This window comes from Pyxicephalus adspersus, chromosome Z, assembly GCF_032062135.1.
Source record: "Pyxicephalus adspersus chromosome Z, UCB_Pads_2.0, whole genome shotgun sequence".
NCBI classification, from domain to species: Eukaryota; Metazoa; Chordata; class Amphibia; order Anura; family Pyxicephalidae; genus Pyxicephalus; species Pyxicephalus adspersus.
The window spans coordinates 9,648,886-9,664,886 of NC_092871.1; the positions used below are offsets into that span (position 1 = coordinate 9,648,886).

Below are 16,001 nucleotides of genomic sequence, written 5' to 3' on the forward strand. Positions count from 1 at the left end.
TGCTCCTCCTACTAATGACTTCCTCACTCATAACCTCATCACACACACGGCTCCAAGACTTTTTGAGAGCTGCCCTGACTGTGGAATTGTCTTCCCCATCCTAGTCGGCTTGCTCCTACTTTCTGCTCAAAAAAAAAGAAAAACTCAAAACCCATTTTTTCAAACTTGCCTACCCATCTTCTTCTGTCTTTTGAAACCGTCACTACTTCCCTACCACTACATATCCCCCCTCCTATTGTGTGTGAAATTCCCCCACCTACTAGATTCAGGGCAGGGTCCTCTCCTCCTGTGTCACTGTCTGTATTCATCTGTCATTTGCATCCCCTATTTAATGTACAGTACTGTGTAATATGTTGGTGCTATATAAATCCTATTTATTAATAATAATAACAATAATATTAATAATATTAATTACAAACTATTTACATTAGGGTACAGTGCTATCTACCGGTGGCCAACAACAATGTATAAAACATCATTTAGGAGCATGTGACCCATCATAATAATTACAAACTATTTACATTAGGGTACAGTGCTATCTACCGGTGGCCAACAACAATGTATAAAACATCATTTAGGAGCATGTGACCCATCATAACCATTGCAAAAGTACAAATACTTTAACATGTAACAATGAGAAAAAACATATACAAACAGCCTATGTGACTTTTTTATTTTTTTCCTTTTTAAATAAATGTTTTAAAAATATAAAAAAAAAAAACAATTTTATTGATTTTATTTTTATTGACTGTTTTAAATGTTGGGAGATAATCTGCTTTTTCTGCTATAGATTTATAAGTAAGGCTACGTACACACCTGCAATATTTGTCATTAGAAACAAAAAAAGTGCACAGCGACTGGCCAACGACGCTGATCAACAAGGAATGTCGCCTGGGAACAAACAACTGTCCCAGCGGATCTGTTTGGGTGACGATCGTTCACTTTCTATTGTGTGTATGGTCATTCAGTGATTGTGGATGTTTCTCCGGTACACGTCACTTCCTGCATCTTTCAAATGATCGTATCCAATGTGTGTACATTATTGGTGGATTATATTTGTGAGTAATCGTTGATTGGTCGTTATCATTTTTTAAGGATAATTATTGCATGTGTGTACCTAGTCTTAGTCAAAGCAATGTTTCTGTATTCTCAGGTGAAAACAGGTTCTCTGGTTTGTAGTCAGATTGGCTTATATTGGAGTATATAGTAGGACTAATTTTTTATTTAGTTATTTTTTTTTAATCCATCGGCTGTCACCTGGGGGCTCATGGTTTCTATGTGTATGATCAATGCTGTCACTGCTTGCTATTATTTATCTGCATATATATAAATATATATATATATATATATATATACACACACACACATAAGTATTTATTCTAGTTATCTTTTTGTTTTAGTCACACGTATACACACTTTTTCATTTTCATATAACTTTGTGAAAAATCATTTTATGATTTTATGCATACTTCTCAAAATTTTAATATATATATTTTTTTTATTTCTTCAAAAACCTATTTTGGAAGACAATATTGTCAATTGTTTGAAAAATGCCTATTACTTTGATATTCAATCCTAAATAGGAACTATACTTGTTTGCCATATTCATATAATGTGCACAGCAAACTCAATTATGGCACAGACTTACCTGTGTGCACCCATCCTGCAGTGCTGTCCGGTCCTGGACTTGTCATTTCCATATGTGGGGAAGGTGACATGTTTGCAGCTGGCACCATGGCAGATCTCTGGCAGGTTGGTGATCCTCTTGGGCCATTGGGTGGCCATTGATGGTGTAACTCCAACACATGCACTTGAGTTACATTGGTGACTGGCTCTGTCCACATAGGGCCAAGGTTTGCACTACAAGGGGCATGTGCCATACAGTGTACAGATACAACAAAAAGCCACCAGCAGCCAGGGATTTAATATTTTAAAATTCCATTCACAAAGTTCTGAGCTTCATAGCAGCTTCCCATCATCCCACAATGCCAAACCAAAAGGAAAGAGCCTGTCCAAACCTGATCCACTTGATATTCTCTGGAAAGTAAATTTTCATTACATTTACTAAGCAAAGTGAATTATCCCTTGCAATGTGATCATTCACCCTGGTAAGTGAACAGCCTAAATCCCTTAAAATAAATTTATTTTAGTAAATCAACTCCTTTTACATGAAATACTAAGTATGCAGACCTGAATCATAAAACGGCATCATATGACAGCATCTCTACCAGTCATTGGATGATGGTACTGCCCTGTTTGCAATGGGCAGTTGTGTGGCACCAATCTGTTGAGCGTAGAGCCCATGACACTACCCTGCTGATTATAAAGATATAAATGTTCAGCATGTAATTGGCAGCAAAGTGCCTAATGCTTGGGCTCATGGGATTGCTGTGTTTGTGTTAGCCTTAGTGAGAGGGAATGTTTCAGTAAATAATATGAATAATAAGTTCAGTTTCAGCTGACAAAATGAAGTTGATATATTGCACAATGATCTCTTTAAGCCTATTTGTGTTTTGTATTAATAACCAGCAAGATCCAAACTTATCGAATTACAATTTATTCAGAAACACAATCATACGAAGTTCACACCGGAGCGGGATGCAATGAATATCCTGGGCCCGTGTTGTCTCTGCCAATTTTCAGGCTTCACTGCTACAAAAATGTGAAATATTTACACCTTTTAAAGAGAAACTGTCAGTAAAAATATGAAGGTTATAAAGTGCAACTCCTGTGACATGGATGTCATTCAACCAAGAAGAATGGCAGGCACCATGTGGTAGAGAATAAATATTGTGGGAAACAGCTGCAAAAGGATAGTGCCATGGGCTCTACGCTCAACAGATTGGTGCCAACTGCCCATTCCAACAGGGCAGTGCCATCATCCAATGATTGGTAGAGATGCTGTCATATGATGTTGAATTTGGGTGTAAAAAATATTGCGCTATATTTGCTGTGATGGACCAAAGGACCTGAGTTCATGTGTTATATGCCTGGTTCTTCAGATGTGCTCAGTAGTTTCTCCATGGGCCCTACATTGCCACTGTTCCTGCAATAACATTCCCAAAATTGCTAACAGCTTCTTCTTCAGCTATCCAATGGACGCCAAATGATTGTCCCTGAAAAGAATCCTTTGTGATTGTTTCCAATGACAGAATGGCAGTTCTGTTTGATGGACAGGAGAAGACAAGAGAGTGGCACCCCACTGTGCTCTCCTCCAAAGGAGTGAACAGCACTTGTTCTCAATCGATTAATTGGGGGAATGCTTGTTGTCTTTGATGAGAGAGAGAGAGAGAGAGAAGGAGAAATAGAGGGGAGGAAAAGAAAGAGAGAGAGAAAAAAAAAGGTAAGAAAAAGAAAAAATGAAAATCAGCTTACTTACCTGTGATTGTAAGGCTACCTGTGTGACCAATCTTCCATCTGTGTGGTTTTGGCAGATACAGCAATTCCCAGCTGACACACAGATCGAGCACTCTGTACCTGCCGAGACAGTGCAGTTGGAAGGTCTGTTGCGCCCCCTAGAGGCCATGCCACCTTAGTCCACTGCCTGGGTGTTCTAGTTAAAAATCTGGCCCTATGTGTGCTGCAGTTTGGTGCTCACTGTTCCCATTCATTTTAAATATTCACCTAACACACCAACACAAAGCACGTGTGATAAAATGTACCACATAAACCTCATCTGAGGGATTGGTGTGTTATATCATAAAAAAGTGTGACATGCGGCATTTGTGGTGTGTTACACCTCAATTAAAACAAATGGGCTTCTTAAAGCAACACACGTGATAAAGCTTCTTCATCATGCATGAATGAACACAATATAGGAGTGCAAGCTGACTCCAGCAGAGAGCAGGGGGCTGGCAGGCTACCAAGTGGGTAAAGAGGGAAAATGGCTAAACTTCAAACTTCAGAGATGAATTTCTCAACAATACTCATACCTCTAATAGTAAATGAGATGTTTGGAAATGTTTTTGTTGCTTAAAACAGAATATGCAAATATTTTCATTTCCACGCGAGCGCAGATTAAGGCTGTCAGGAGAGATAACAATCGCCATTATTAATGAGGATTTCTGGGTTTTTGTAGGTGTATCTAAATTCTATTTGTCAGCTTGGGATCTTCCGTGTATTGCAGACATGACTGTAATTAGCAGGTAACACACCCAGGCACGGAAAGTGTTATATCATGTTTATAAACCAGATCTACAAGAAGGAAAACTAATAATTAGGAGCCTTACAGGCTGCAATAAATAGAAAATAATAAATAAAATCCTATTCACCTAGCATATGCAGAATATACAGTAAGTATACATGCTCGGAGTGTATGACTACTTTATATTTTAAATGAAAGGGACCTACTTACAGCGGCTTCATAAAGTATTTACAGCGGCTTCATAAAGTATTCAGACTTCTTTCACTTTTTTTCAATTTTGTTATGTTGCAGCGTGATGCTATATTGGTTTAAATTCTTTTTCCTGTCAATAATTTACACTCCATACTATCAAAGTTAAAACAAAATTTTAAACAATTTTGTAAATTTAATAAAAAGAAAATACTGAAGTATCACATTTACATGAGCATTCAGACTCTTAACTTATAGTTAACGCATCCGAAGCAATTACAGCCTTGGGTCTTTTTGGGTGACGATACAACAAGCTTTTACACCTGGATTGGGGAATTTCTGCTATTATTCCTTGCAAAGCTCAGTCCGGTTGGATGGGGACCATAGGTAGACAGCCATTTTTAGGTCTCTCCAGAGTAGTTCAATAGGGTTCAAGTCAGGGCTCTGGCTGGGCCACTCTGGGCCATTCATAAATTGTCCTTAAGCCATTGCTGTTGTCTTTGCTATGGATTTTGGGGCATTGTCATGTTAAACAGTAAATTGTCTAAAATTCTGTTTTCAATTTCTCATTGAGTATAGATAATTGAGAAAAAAGAAAGAATGTACGTGATTGTTGCATCAGGATGCAAAAAAAAAAAAAAAAAGAGGTATTTGCTCCTGTGCAGGTGCAGAAAGTAAAATGTAATTTCCTCAAAGTACTCCCCAAAAAATGAAGGATTTTATCCCTCTAAGTTTTTCCCAAAAACAATCTAAAATTTAGAGGTGAGGATGTTGCACTGCAAGCTGTTGCCAGGTTGCGGCCCCCTTGCGTGCAGGGGCTGGTAACTGCGGACAGACTAGGACCAAAGCGTAGTACAGGAGGGTGAGGCAGAAGTGTGGTCAGACAAGCCAGAGGTCAGAGCAGGCAGAAATAAGCAATAGCCAGGCAGAGCTGGGGTCAGAATGCAGTTCAGATCAAGAATGCAGACAGAAACCTGAAAGCAGAGCCTAGGAGAACTTCTTATTAAGGCAATATCCTATTGCCAGCAGCTTCCTTTTATAGGGGAGGTCATGTGGCAAATAGAGATCATGTGAACAGCAGGTATCTAAACCCACCACCAGAGGGAGTTCTGGAGCAGAGGCAGCTCAGGTGCTGTTCACACCACCCCCGGCAGATGAAGTGCTTCTGTGGAATATTCTGCTCCTGTGGTGTAAAGGAGCAGCTTTCATGGAGTCACATGACTCAGGAAGTAACCAAGGGGTAGGACTCCTGAATAGGGCTGCAGCTTGTGGCTGCAGAAGGGTGCGAGGTGGGTGACCCCGAAATGGGCACAGATCCCTTAGTCCTGCAGGGATCTTTGACATGTGTAATGTACAGTTTAATTGGGAATATTAGGTGTCCAACTGTAAAGGAGCCACAGCAGGTGTATTCTGATATGTTTGTCATGCATGAAATCTGGCTTGTGTTCTTTTACATGAAGAATGTGAATAATACTCTGAACCAGTGCCAATGCAAAGACATCTCTTCTGCACCCACCAGGAATAATCCTGAGTGGCATATATTAGCTTTCAGAATATCATGGAGCTTTACCTTGGCACATTCTCCGGAAGCTGCCGACACACCTAGACCTGTCTGATTGAACCGGATTGTGGGAGACAAATTACATCCCTGCCATCTGCAAGGGAACCCTGGCCTTGCTGCAGAGCGGAGCACACCCGCAACACATAGAAGAGGCAGAATCCGCTGTATGATGAAGAAATATTTACTGTATGCGTCTCTGATTCTTTGTTTTTCTACTGCTCTCTCTTACACAGGTAAGATCTTCATTACAATAACCTCTATCAACATCAAAGACATTGTATTCTTACACATTCTTACATGCGTTTACTTTTATGAAACTGTACTGAAAGCAGAGAGACCATACAATGAAATAATGTCAGAATTTTTATGTCACGCAATTTATTGCAATGTGCAAACAATATTACAAAATAAAAGATTATTAGCATTGTATAAATTCAATAGAAATATTTCAAGTCTCAACATTGGGTGGGCTCACAATTTGGCAAAACTGATGGTTCCAAATTTACCAACTGGAACACAGAAAGGAAAGACGTGTCAGTTTCTTGGACAAAATATTGTGAATTATTTCAGTGCTTTGTTGATTTTTTTATACCTGTTTTTTGAAGATATGTTGACAATAATTTTAGGACAATTTTTTTGATTGACAGACGTTCTGTAAGCGACTAGAAGGCAACAGAGTTGCACATTCTTTGTTCTCTGCTGCTGGATTAAATAATAATATAATTTTACATTTGAACATTATACAAGTCCAAATAAAGTTGTATTGGAAAGCAAACAGGGTTAAAGAAAAATGTAGTCATCCAAATCCCATACAACTAATGTGTGTGTAAATCCAAAGTTCTTTATTTTATAATTTCAATATTTCATAATATATTGGGATTGGGATACATGAGTGCAGGAGATAGATTGTCAGGCTTAAAAGAATTACATCATAGATTTTGAATGTTATCATGTAGGAATTCATGTGATTATAAGGTTCCACATGCTTAAAGGACAGCAGAGGTGTTAGTTACATCATTAGTTACAATGATGATATTCATCAGATAATGGCCAACCTACTTTTCCAGTCATTTTAGTAGGAAGCCTGAATAGTTAAATATCAGTCATACAATCCTAAAACCTGTGCAATGTCTAAAGTTTAACAGGAGGGGAAATTTCTTGCAAATGCAGAAGTGTAAAACAACAAAAATGTTGCTTATTACCTGTCCATAGATGTGGTCTCTACATTGTTTTCAGGCTAAAAACATACCAGCTAAGTAAAGGAAAAATATCAACTGATCCTTACTGAAATGTCTTCTCAGTTGCCTTTTGTTAAGAAAAAAAAAACTTCTGGTGTAATAAAAAAGAGAAGAGGAGGTGTTTGTATTCCAAATCAGGAGATCAGCCTAGGGTGACAACACTTCTTCATAGCAAACACAGCAGCGTTGTCACCTTAGGATGGAAAGTGTGTAACAGAATCACTAGATACATAAAGGAACAATTTCCCAAACAAAAACACAGCTAGCAAGCCTAAAGACTAGAAACATATTGATTTTTGGTTTTGGGTTTAGATACATTTGAAGGTGTTCTAATTCTCCAATATTACAAGACTCATAAACTGGAAATAAGTAAGATGACTGGCAGTCTTAAAGTCTTTTTTTTATATAAATATAGTTATACAAGCATCACTGCCCTAAAACAATGGCTGCTTCTTTCCTGTGGACCAGCTGATCTTTTCATTTATTTATTCTGTAGACAAGACAGAATTCTGTTTTTCTTTCTGCATCAACTCTACCCAGTGAGGTAGAAATGTATACTTCAATGTAGTGCTACGATGAAACCAAATCTTTTGTGTTTGAAGCACCATGGTATCCAATAAGGATAATATTTTTGACAATTGGAATACAATGATAGGACCAGAGGATCAAATGGAAATTATGATAAGGAGTGTGATATGTTCTGCCACTTAGCAAACAATAAAAACTGGGTGTTGTTTCATTGAACTTTCACCAAATTTTTAACATTATAAAAAAAAGGTGGCTATCCCTATTATATAGGGTGAAATATGTGCTCTTCTTCAGTTTATTTTTGCCCTTACTTTTTGGGATGTCCCCTCCCCTTACTGCTACAGCAGAAGGTGAAACCCACAGCCTCCTGGGTTACTGGCGTCTCATATCCCAGGGGGCTGCGGGCTGCTTCTTCTCTGCATGATTGAGATGGGGCATGTGTCATCAGGGGGCTTTCCCGTAATGTAAAATAAAAATCATTTGGAAGACACGTCACCTGATCTCGCACCTGCTCAGTAAGAGTTCATGTGATGAGAGGAGAACCTGGAAGAAAAAAGATGGCAGCACTGGACGGTAAGGTGAGCTCTGGAAAGAAGAAGCCAACACAACCCAGGGTTTCTCTGGGGCAGGAAGTGAAGGAAGACAGGGTAGGATTGGCCTACAGAAAGACTGAAATGATGAAAATGAATGAAAATGATGGGCCCTAGTAATATTCACCCAATTTTCAATTTTTTAAGACATTATAAAAAAAACCTTAATAAATGAATATGTTATTGTCTACATTTTTCTCTCTCACACAGACAAGCATTCCCATTACTTCTTCATAACTGTCACCAATGACTCCACTTATGACTTCCCGTCCTACTACACCACCAGGTCCATTGATGACATCACGCTGTACTGGTATGACAGCGTCAGCGAGGTTGTGGAGCGCAGGGTGCCCTGGTTTAGGAGTACCTCTGACACCTTGTTGGATGCGAGTTTCAGTCAGTTCATGATCCAGAAGAGACAGCAAATATTTTTTCAAACAATACAGAATGCTTTGGGTGACACAGAGGGTAAGAGTGGTTTTGTCTCAATAGAAGAGGAGATTTGTAGATAAGATACAAATGTCATAAGTTATCTGCCAAGGTATGGGCCTGAGTTCTTTTTTGCATGGCTCGGCAGGGAGACCACTGCTTCTTCGAAGAGAGCAAAGTCCTTCTCTGCAGTATGCTGGCTGGCAACAGGAGTTTTTACTCTACAGAATGCTGGCGGAGGTCAGGAGGTTCTACTCTAGGCTATGCTAGCTTCTAAAAAAAGCAAATTGTAAGTCTGACCAGTTACATGTTAGCATGGACAATTCATTCATGCACCACAAAACCAAAGGAAAAGGACATGTACAGCAAAGACTTGAATTACTTATCATGTACTGACACCTAAGCCAGCCAATGGTATGTGAAGAATAGAGGAACACATTCTACAGGTTGCATGTTACAATATTTTAAGATGCAATACATTGTTTTTACTATATTGGTTTAGGTTGTTCACTTAGCAAAGTAAAGAATTACTCTGCAAGGGATAAATTACTTAGCCCTTTTCAAGTGGAGCTATCATCAAAAATTTTACATAAAATAAAAAATATATTTTTTTTCTACAAATCATTTAAAATAAACCCCTCCCCTTCTGTCTTTACTGCCACGGCGGTAAAGACTGAATGGGAGCACAGAGCATTCTGGGAAACCTACGTCTCATATCCCAGAAAGCTTTGGGCTGCTCCTTCTGCTCAGTAGAGGCTTATCTCTGTAATGGGGAAAAAAGTGCCAATCTCATGCATGCACATTAATATTGGCACTTTTTTCCCATTTACGGAAGCTTTCATCACCCGATCTTGAGATCGATCTCATGTGCGATCAGGTGATGTAGGCAGAGGAAGATGAAGGAGGATTCCAGGACTTAGCGGAACCAACTTGAGGTCACATCTGGAGGGCTTTGCAGAAGTAAAATTAAGTAGTGTTTCTTTTTATTTTTTTCTGAGAGTTCTGCTTTATTAAATTGAAGCCCTTTGTACCTTGGCCATTCCAACTTTTACTTTATTTCTTTATTAATTTTCATTTTAATTATACAAACATTTGAACAAACAAAATAAAATGCCTCATATCATACCAAGACCTATTAAACTACATCCAACCAATAATACAATACAATATCTTAACTTCTTCTATCATATCCTTCTATCCCAACCCACTTAGCCCCTCAAATTCTATTATTTCTCTTTTCTAATTACTATTTACAGTCTCTTCCCTTTATATCCTTAATTAATTCCTTATGGGATTGTCAGCTTGACCCCTCTAAAATTACCCCAGAGACAGTTATCTGTGCTATTGTTATACATCTATCATATCAGTCAATCTTCATCATCTTCATAGAAAGAGGAAAGAAAGGTATTTTTTCTCATCCCCCCATACCAACATATTTATTCAAAACAGTCAAACTCTTATTGTGTGTAACTTGTGTCAAAGAAACAAAAAAAACCCGCAACAAGTGAATCATATCATTCCAACATTTGCATCATGCAGAAATCCTGTTCTTTTTAGATTTTCGTGATTTGGTATTGTAGAATTTTCACCGCATTTACTTAGCTAAGTGAATTATCCCTTTCAGAGTAATAATTTAATTGTGAACAGCTTAAACTCTAATAAAATACTCCAATGTAGCACAAACACAAAGTAAGAAGGGATAGGCTACATCTCAACATAAAGAGCTGGACAATGACATGTGTATTAAGAAGATGTCCGGCAGTGACTAATACAAAGGCAGATACAATTTTCCGTTCACAAGCTGGTAATGGTATGCATTGGGCTGATTTTTTAAGATCTGTATTAGACAATAATGGATGGTTCAGCAAACCTTTGGATTTCTTTAAAATAATTTGCTATTGGTTGGCAAATGTTTTCAGTACTGGAGCAGATCCATTTAATGTTTGCTGCATCACCCAGGTTCTCCCATGATAGTCTATTTTCTCCAGTTTTGAAGAGCTTTAATAAATCAGACCGAATATAAGAATCACATTGGGCTATCCCAATCTAATTTCTAGACATCTGTTGGTGTGGTGTGTGTATGAATGGTCGACCAGTAGTATAAGTAAAAGTGGATGATTTATTTTCCAATTACACGTTTTGTTCATTATGTCTTTGGTTCTCCTTGGTGTCATTACAGGATTTCACGTTCTGCAGAGGTTACAGGGGTGCATTGTTTATAGTAACGATACAATTGACACGGTATTCGGTTATCGATATGATGGAAAACCATTGCTTAGTTTTAGTGTGGAGAAGGCCGCCTGGACTGCTGAGGATTCAAGAGTACAATACATGGTTGATATGTTTAATCAAAACAAAACTTTGGGAGAGCAGAACAGAAATGTTCTGGTGAATACATGCATTCCACATATAAGTGAACTGCTCTCACTAGGGAACTGCACCTTCAACAGGAGAGGTACTTTGTTGTCTTATTACATTTACGTTTGTCCTAGGAAATAAGGATCCAGCAATGAAAATAAAGATCCAGCAGGGCAGGAGAGTTAAACCACCTGAGAATTGCTTATATATTCCTGTGATTCTATTGGTGAGATTTCTGTGTTGTGTTCCCGGGGTCTGCACGCCAGTTGTGATCATTGTGGGGGTGTCGAATGGTCCCCGTTGGATGTAATTATTTTAAACAATGGAGAATGTTGAACACTAATGTAGAAATCTGAACACCCAAACCTCCCACAAGGAGTTAAGAAATATAAAGGAGAGATCTTACTATTAGAGTGTCCAAGATAACCAAAAGACAACTCTGGTTTTTTTTGTCCAATTTTTAGATCTGTAAATATAAAGAAAACAGGACTAAGCTTCAATCTGAAGCTGCCCCTGCAGTCCTTCTTCTCCATTGCTAGATGTTGCTAGTCTTTGGTTTGAATGAGAACCAGCGACAACCAACCTATTTACTTTGAAACTAGGGATGTAGACTAGGCACACAGGACCTTAGATATGAGTGTGTTCACACATCATTACATAGCACCACTTAGTGTGGAAGGACTATCTACCTTGATCCAGAGAGAAGCTGGAAGCCCCTTAATGTCATTAGTCAACCTGAAGACTGTAGAAAACAATATATATATATATGTTTAAATAGGGTTTTTTAACCTACAGCTAAGAACGGCTTTGGTGTACTTGAGGCTGTATAAAGGCAACAATTCTGCTTTAAAAGATTAGATGTTGACTCGGACTATCTGCTAAATCTGACACTGAAACATTTCTTGGTTTTCCCATTTTCCAGGTTCATGTGTTACAATAGAAGTTATTGTTTCTTCACCAGGAAAAGTTTTAGTGAACTTGAGGCTCACTGTTTTTTAAACAGACCTATCCTAACCCCTAAGCCTCTACTTTACAAACATGCTTAACTTCCCACCGTCAGCTCTTTTTACTGCCGAGTATTATTATTAATATTAGCCAGTATTTTTATAGCGCCAATATTATGTATTGCTTTTTAAAGGCCATAGTCATGTCATTAGCTGTCCCTCAAATATAATTTCCCTACCATAGTCATGTGTAACTAACACAGTCTAAGGACTATTTGGTGGGAAGCCCCATCGAACTGCATATTTATTTTTGGAATACGGGACGAAACTCCAGTGCTAACCTCTGAGCCACAGTGCTGCCCACTAAGTACACTATGCTGTGTACGCTGTTTATGCTTTGCCAGGACCATGAAATTTTTATGCTGACACTTTTTTCAGTTAATACATTAGCGTGTTACAACTTATATGAGATTATTAGTTATTGGTATAACAAATACAATTTAGTTCAATTCAATACATTTAGGACAGTTTACTACACTATTTTTTTAAGATAAGATACGTTGACATTCCCAATGTACACCATATTTTGCTCTACATAGCATTCCAGATACATCTGGATTCCATATCCTGTCTTTCTATTCAATTCCTTTTGTAGAAGAACCAATTGTGGTAGTGACGCAAACACCTATCTCAAATTCCTCATCAAGACTGAGCTGCCGGGCATATGGGCACTACCCCAAGAACATCTCCATGATGTGGTACAAAAATGGAGAGCCTGTGCCGGAAAGCCTGTTGGAGAGGGTGACCTTGCCTTTCCCTGACATCACCTACCTCACCTGGCTGTCAGTTAACATCACCCAAAATTATAATGACGTCTACACCTGTAGTGTTGACCACAAAAGCATGATTTTACCTGTCAGAATGCACTGGAGTAAGTCAGGTGAGTCTTTTTTAGTATGAACTAAGATATGAACAAAGAAAAGTGTACAACTTCAATATTACAGTATTTTCGGATTTGTATCTAATGTTTTATAATACAATAGTGTGTTCTCTTCTATTCTGTGTGCAGAGGCATCAGCTGAACCACTGAGCAAAGGCATCCCCAAAGGAGCGACAATTGCTATATGCCTGGCTGTCATCCTTCTGGTTGTTCTCACAGCATTTGGTTTTGTATCTATAGCAAAGAGCAGAAGACCGTAATAAGTCACATTTACACAGGACCATTGGTGTGCTGAATTCCCTATTGAAATAGGATAAAGCAAAAGATTCTAGGTTGGCTTCATGAGATTTCTTACTTCGACTGATCGGTGACATCATAATTACAAGGCAAACCAATGAGGTTTAATCAATCATGTTCCATCACCATTGTGACATCTGTTATGTCTGCCCGCCACCTCTAATCATGTGGTCTATCATTTAAAGCATTGTGATTGCATAATACATATGTGAAGTACTATATATAATTATTTTGTACCTGTACGTAATTCTGTTCTGATCTAGAACCAGGCTACTAATTCCCACACTAGTAAATCTTTTGGATCATACATACTTTCTTCTAGTGACTTCCAGCCAAAATCATGCAAGAGTCAGTATGTTTTACTGGCATCAGAATATTCCAAAGGGTCTTCCTTTTAGGTATAACGTTGAAGTTTGATTCAACATTGGGATTATTCTACAATAAAACCGATGTAAAAAGTCTATAATATGAAGTTAGGAATTCTTTGTACACTGATAGCAGCTGGTCTGTGGACTGTTAGTGGCCGAGATACCAGTGCTTAAGAAACATTGGCTTATTCCCACTTTTATCCAAATTTTAATTCTACTTTTTAAATTATCTAAGTTTAACTATGAATTTCAAATTTCAGGGAATTGTAGGTCACACACAGAACTGACTAGAAAACTAATGTGACAATATGAAGGTCTACCAAAAATAAATCTACAATACAAGGACCCCACAACATAATTTACAGTAGGGATGAGCGTGCAAAATTTGTAACTTCGATCTCGCGGGGAATCGGGCCTTTCTCGCTTACAGAACATGTAAGCAAGTGCTGCCTTGTGATTTGCCACAAGGTTGTGTTCTTGCCAAACTCAGATGAACTCTTAATAGAGAAACTTTAATAGAGTTCGCCTGCATTCACAGCTGTTTGGAAGCACTCGCGTGCCTCCAATCAGCTGTGACCACAAGTTCCCACGCTCCTGGCACTGTACTTATCAACCCAGGGAGCATGGGAAACTGCACTTCAATGGAATTCGCGAAATCAGTTCACAGGAATTTTGCGGACCCATCGTAAGTTCAGGAAAAATTCCGCTAGCATTCTTTCAGCTAATCTCTCCTCATAGCTGAGCTCCTCCATTCCTTTTATTAGTTTAGTTGCCCTTCTCTGCACTCTCTCCAAATTCCACAATGTCCATTTTGTGAACCAGTGCCCAAAACTGGACTGCATATTCCAGATGTGGTCTGACCAATGCTTTGTACAGGGGTAGGATTATGTCTCCATCCCTGCAGTCTATTCCTCTTTAAATACAAGAAAGTACTTTGCTAGCTTTAGATATTGCAGCTTGGCATTGCATGCTGTTATTAGGTCTAGGATCTACCAGAACCCTCAGATCCTTTTCCATTCCTTAATCCCCAAAATGTATTCCCCCTAGACAGTATGAAGCATGCATGTTGTTACCCCCAAGTGCAAACCTTTACATTTCTCAATATTAAATGAAATTAGTAGGGGTGATTGAGAATGCCTCTGGCATTCTCGCGAAAATTTCCTTGAACTTCAGATGGTTTTGCAAAACGGGGCTGCTGCTATGTCTTTGTTCTTCTTGCTGCTGCAAGTGACATTGCTGGACAGAATAAACTTGATTTACTTGACTTGATACTGCAATGGTGCATAGCACGGGATTACCGGACAGAAAAGCATCTCCTAATTGCATCAAGGTCTGCTTGTAGATTTTCATCTGCAAACACCGAAGTTGTACTTTTAATCCCAAACTTTATATCATTTATAAATGTTAAACATTAAAGGTCTCAACACTGAACCTTGGAGTACCCCACTAATAACCTAAGGCCATTCAGAGTATGAAACACTAATCACTACTCTCTGGGTGTGTTCTTTAAGCCAGCTCTTTATCCAATAACAGATTGGCTTTCCTAAACCTATTGACCCTAACTTGCATATTAACTATCTGTGGGGTACTGTGTCAAATACTTTAGCAAAGTCCAAGTACACTATATCAACTGCTATTCCACTGTCTACCTGTTTACTTACTTCCTCATAAAAAGTGAAAACATGTGTTTGACAACTTCCATCTTTCTTGAATCTATGCTGACTATCACTTAGAATTATATTTTCCCGCGGAAACTCCTTTATATGGTTCTTGTAAAACTCTCAAGGACCTTTCCAACTATGGAAGTTAAACCTACCCGTCTGTAGTTACTTGGTAATGGCTTTGCTCCCTTTTAAACGATAGGAACCACAATGGCCTTATGCCAATCCATTGGTGCTATGCCAGTGAATAAGAAGTCTCTAAAAATTAGAAACAATTACTTTAAAATAACTGAGCCCAGCTCTTTGAGGCCACGTGGGTGTCATTCATCAGGTCCTGGTGCTTTATCAATTTTCATTTTCTCCAACTGTTGCAATTATATCAAATTTTAGCCATTGTGGTTTGTTGAAGGCTATGACAATGCTGTTTCCATTTTGGACATGAGTTCCATTATTTGTAAAGAGCTAAAAAATGTTTAGTAAATCTGCCTTTTCTTGATCCCCAGTCACCGAAAAACCCAAAAACATCTTGAGGGGGGCCTGATCAGACCTGATCTTTTTGGAAACTTTTATATATAAATTTATATATAATATATATTCTACAATATATACTCCAGTTTAAACCAAAACTGACCAAAATGGACAGTTAGACATTAGAAAAAGTATCTCATTTTAAACTTGGGCCACTAGAGGGCACCTTGTCTTTGTGTGAATGTAAAGTTCATAACAACCTCTTGTGGCATGAGAGCTTGTAACA

The 16,001-nt window shown here is 38.4% G+C and overlaps 2 protein-coding genes across 2 annotated transcripts in view; both read left to right on the forward strand.

Moving 5' to 3' along the window:
* Window positions 1-6,103: 6,103 nt before the first annotated feature.
* Window positions 6,104-14,302, forward strand: LOC140343812 (major histocompatibility complex class I-related gene protein-like; the record flags this gene model as incomplete). The annotated part of the gene is given in 5 exon segments (XM_072430694.1): window positions 6,104-6,127; window positions 8,461-8,718; window positions 10,859-11,134; window positions 12,637-12,921; window positions 13,051-14,302. Coding segments are annotated over 5 exon segments (974 nt in total), but the record flags the coding sequence as incomplete, so codon positions are not given.
* Window positions 14,303-15,457: 1,155 nt separating this feature from the next.
* LOC140343833 (uncharacterized) overlaps window positions 15,458-16,001 on the forward strand; it is a 20,176-nt gene continuing 19,632 nt past the window's right edge. The window contains exon 1 of the mRNA XM_072430725.1: window positions 15,458-15,560. Coding sequence (XP_072286826.1) covers window positions 15,458-15,560 — 103 coding nt within the window. The remainder of the gene's footprint in view (window positions 15,561-16,001) is intronic.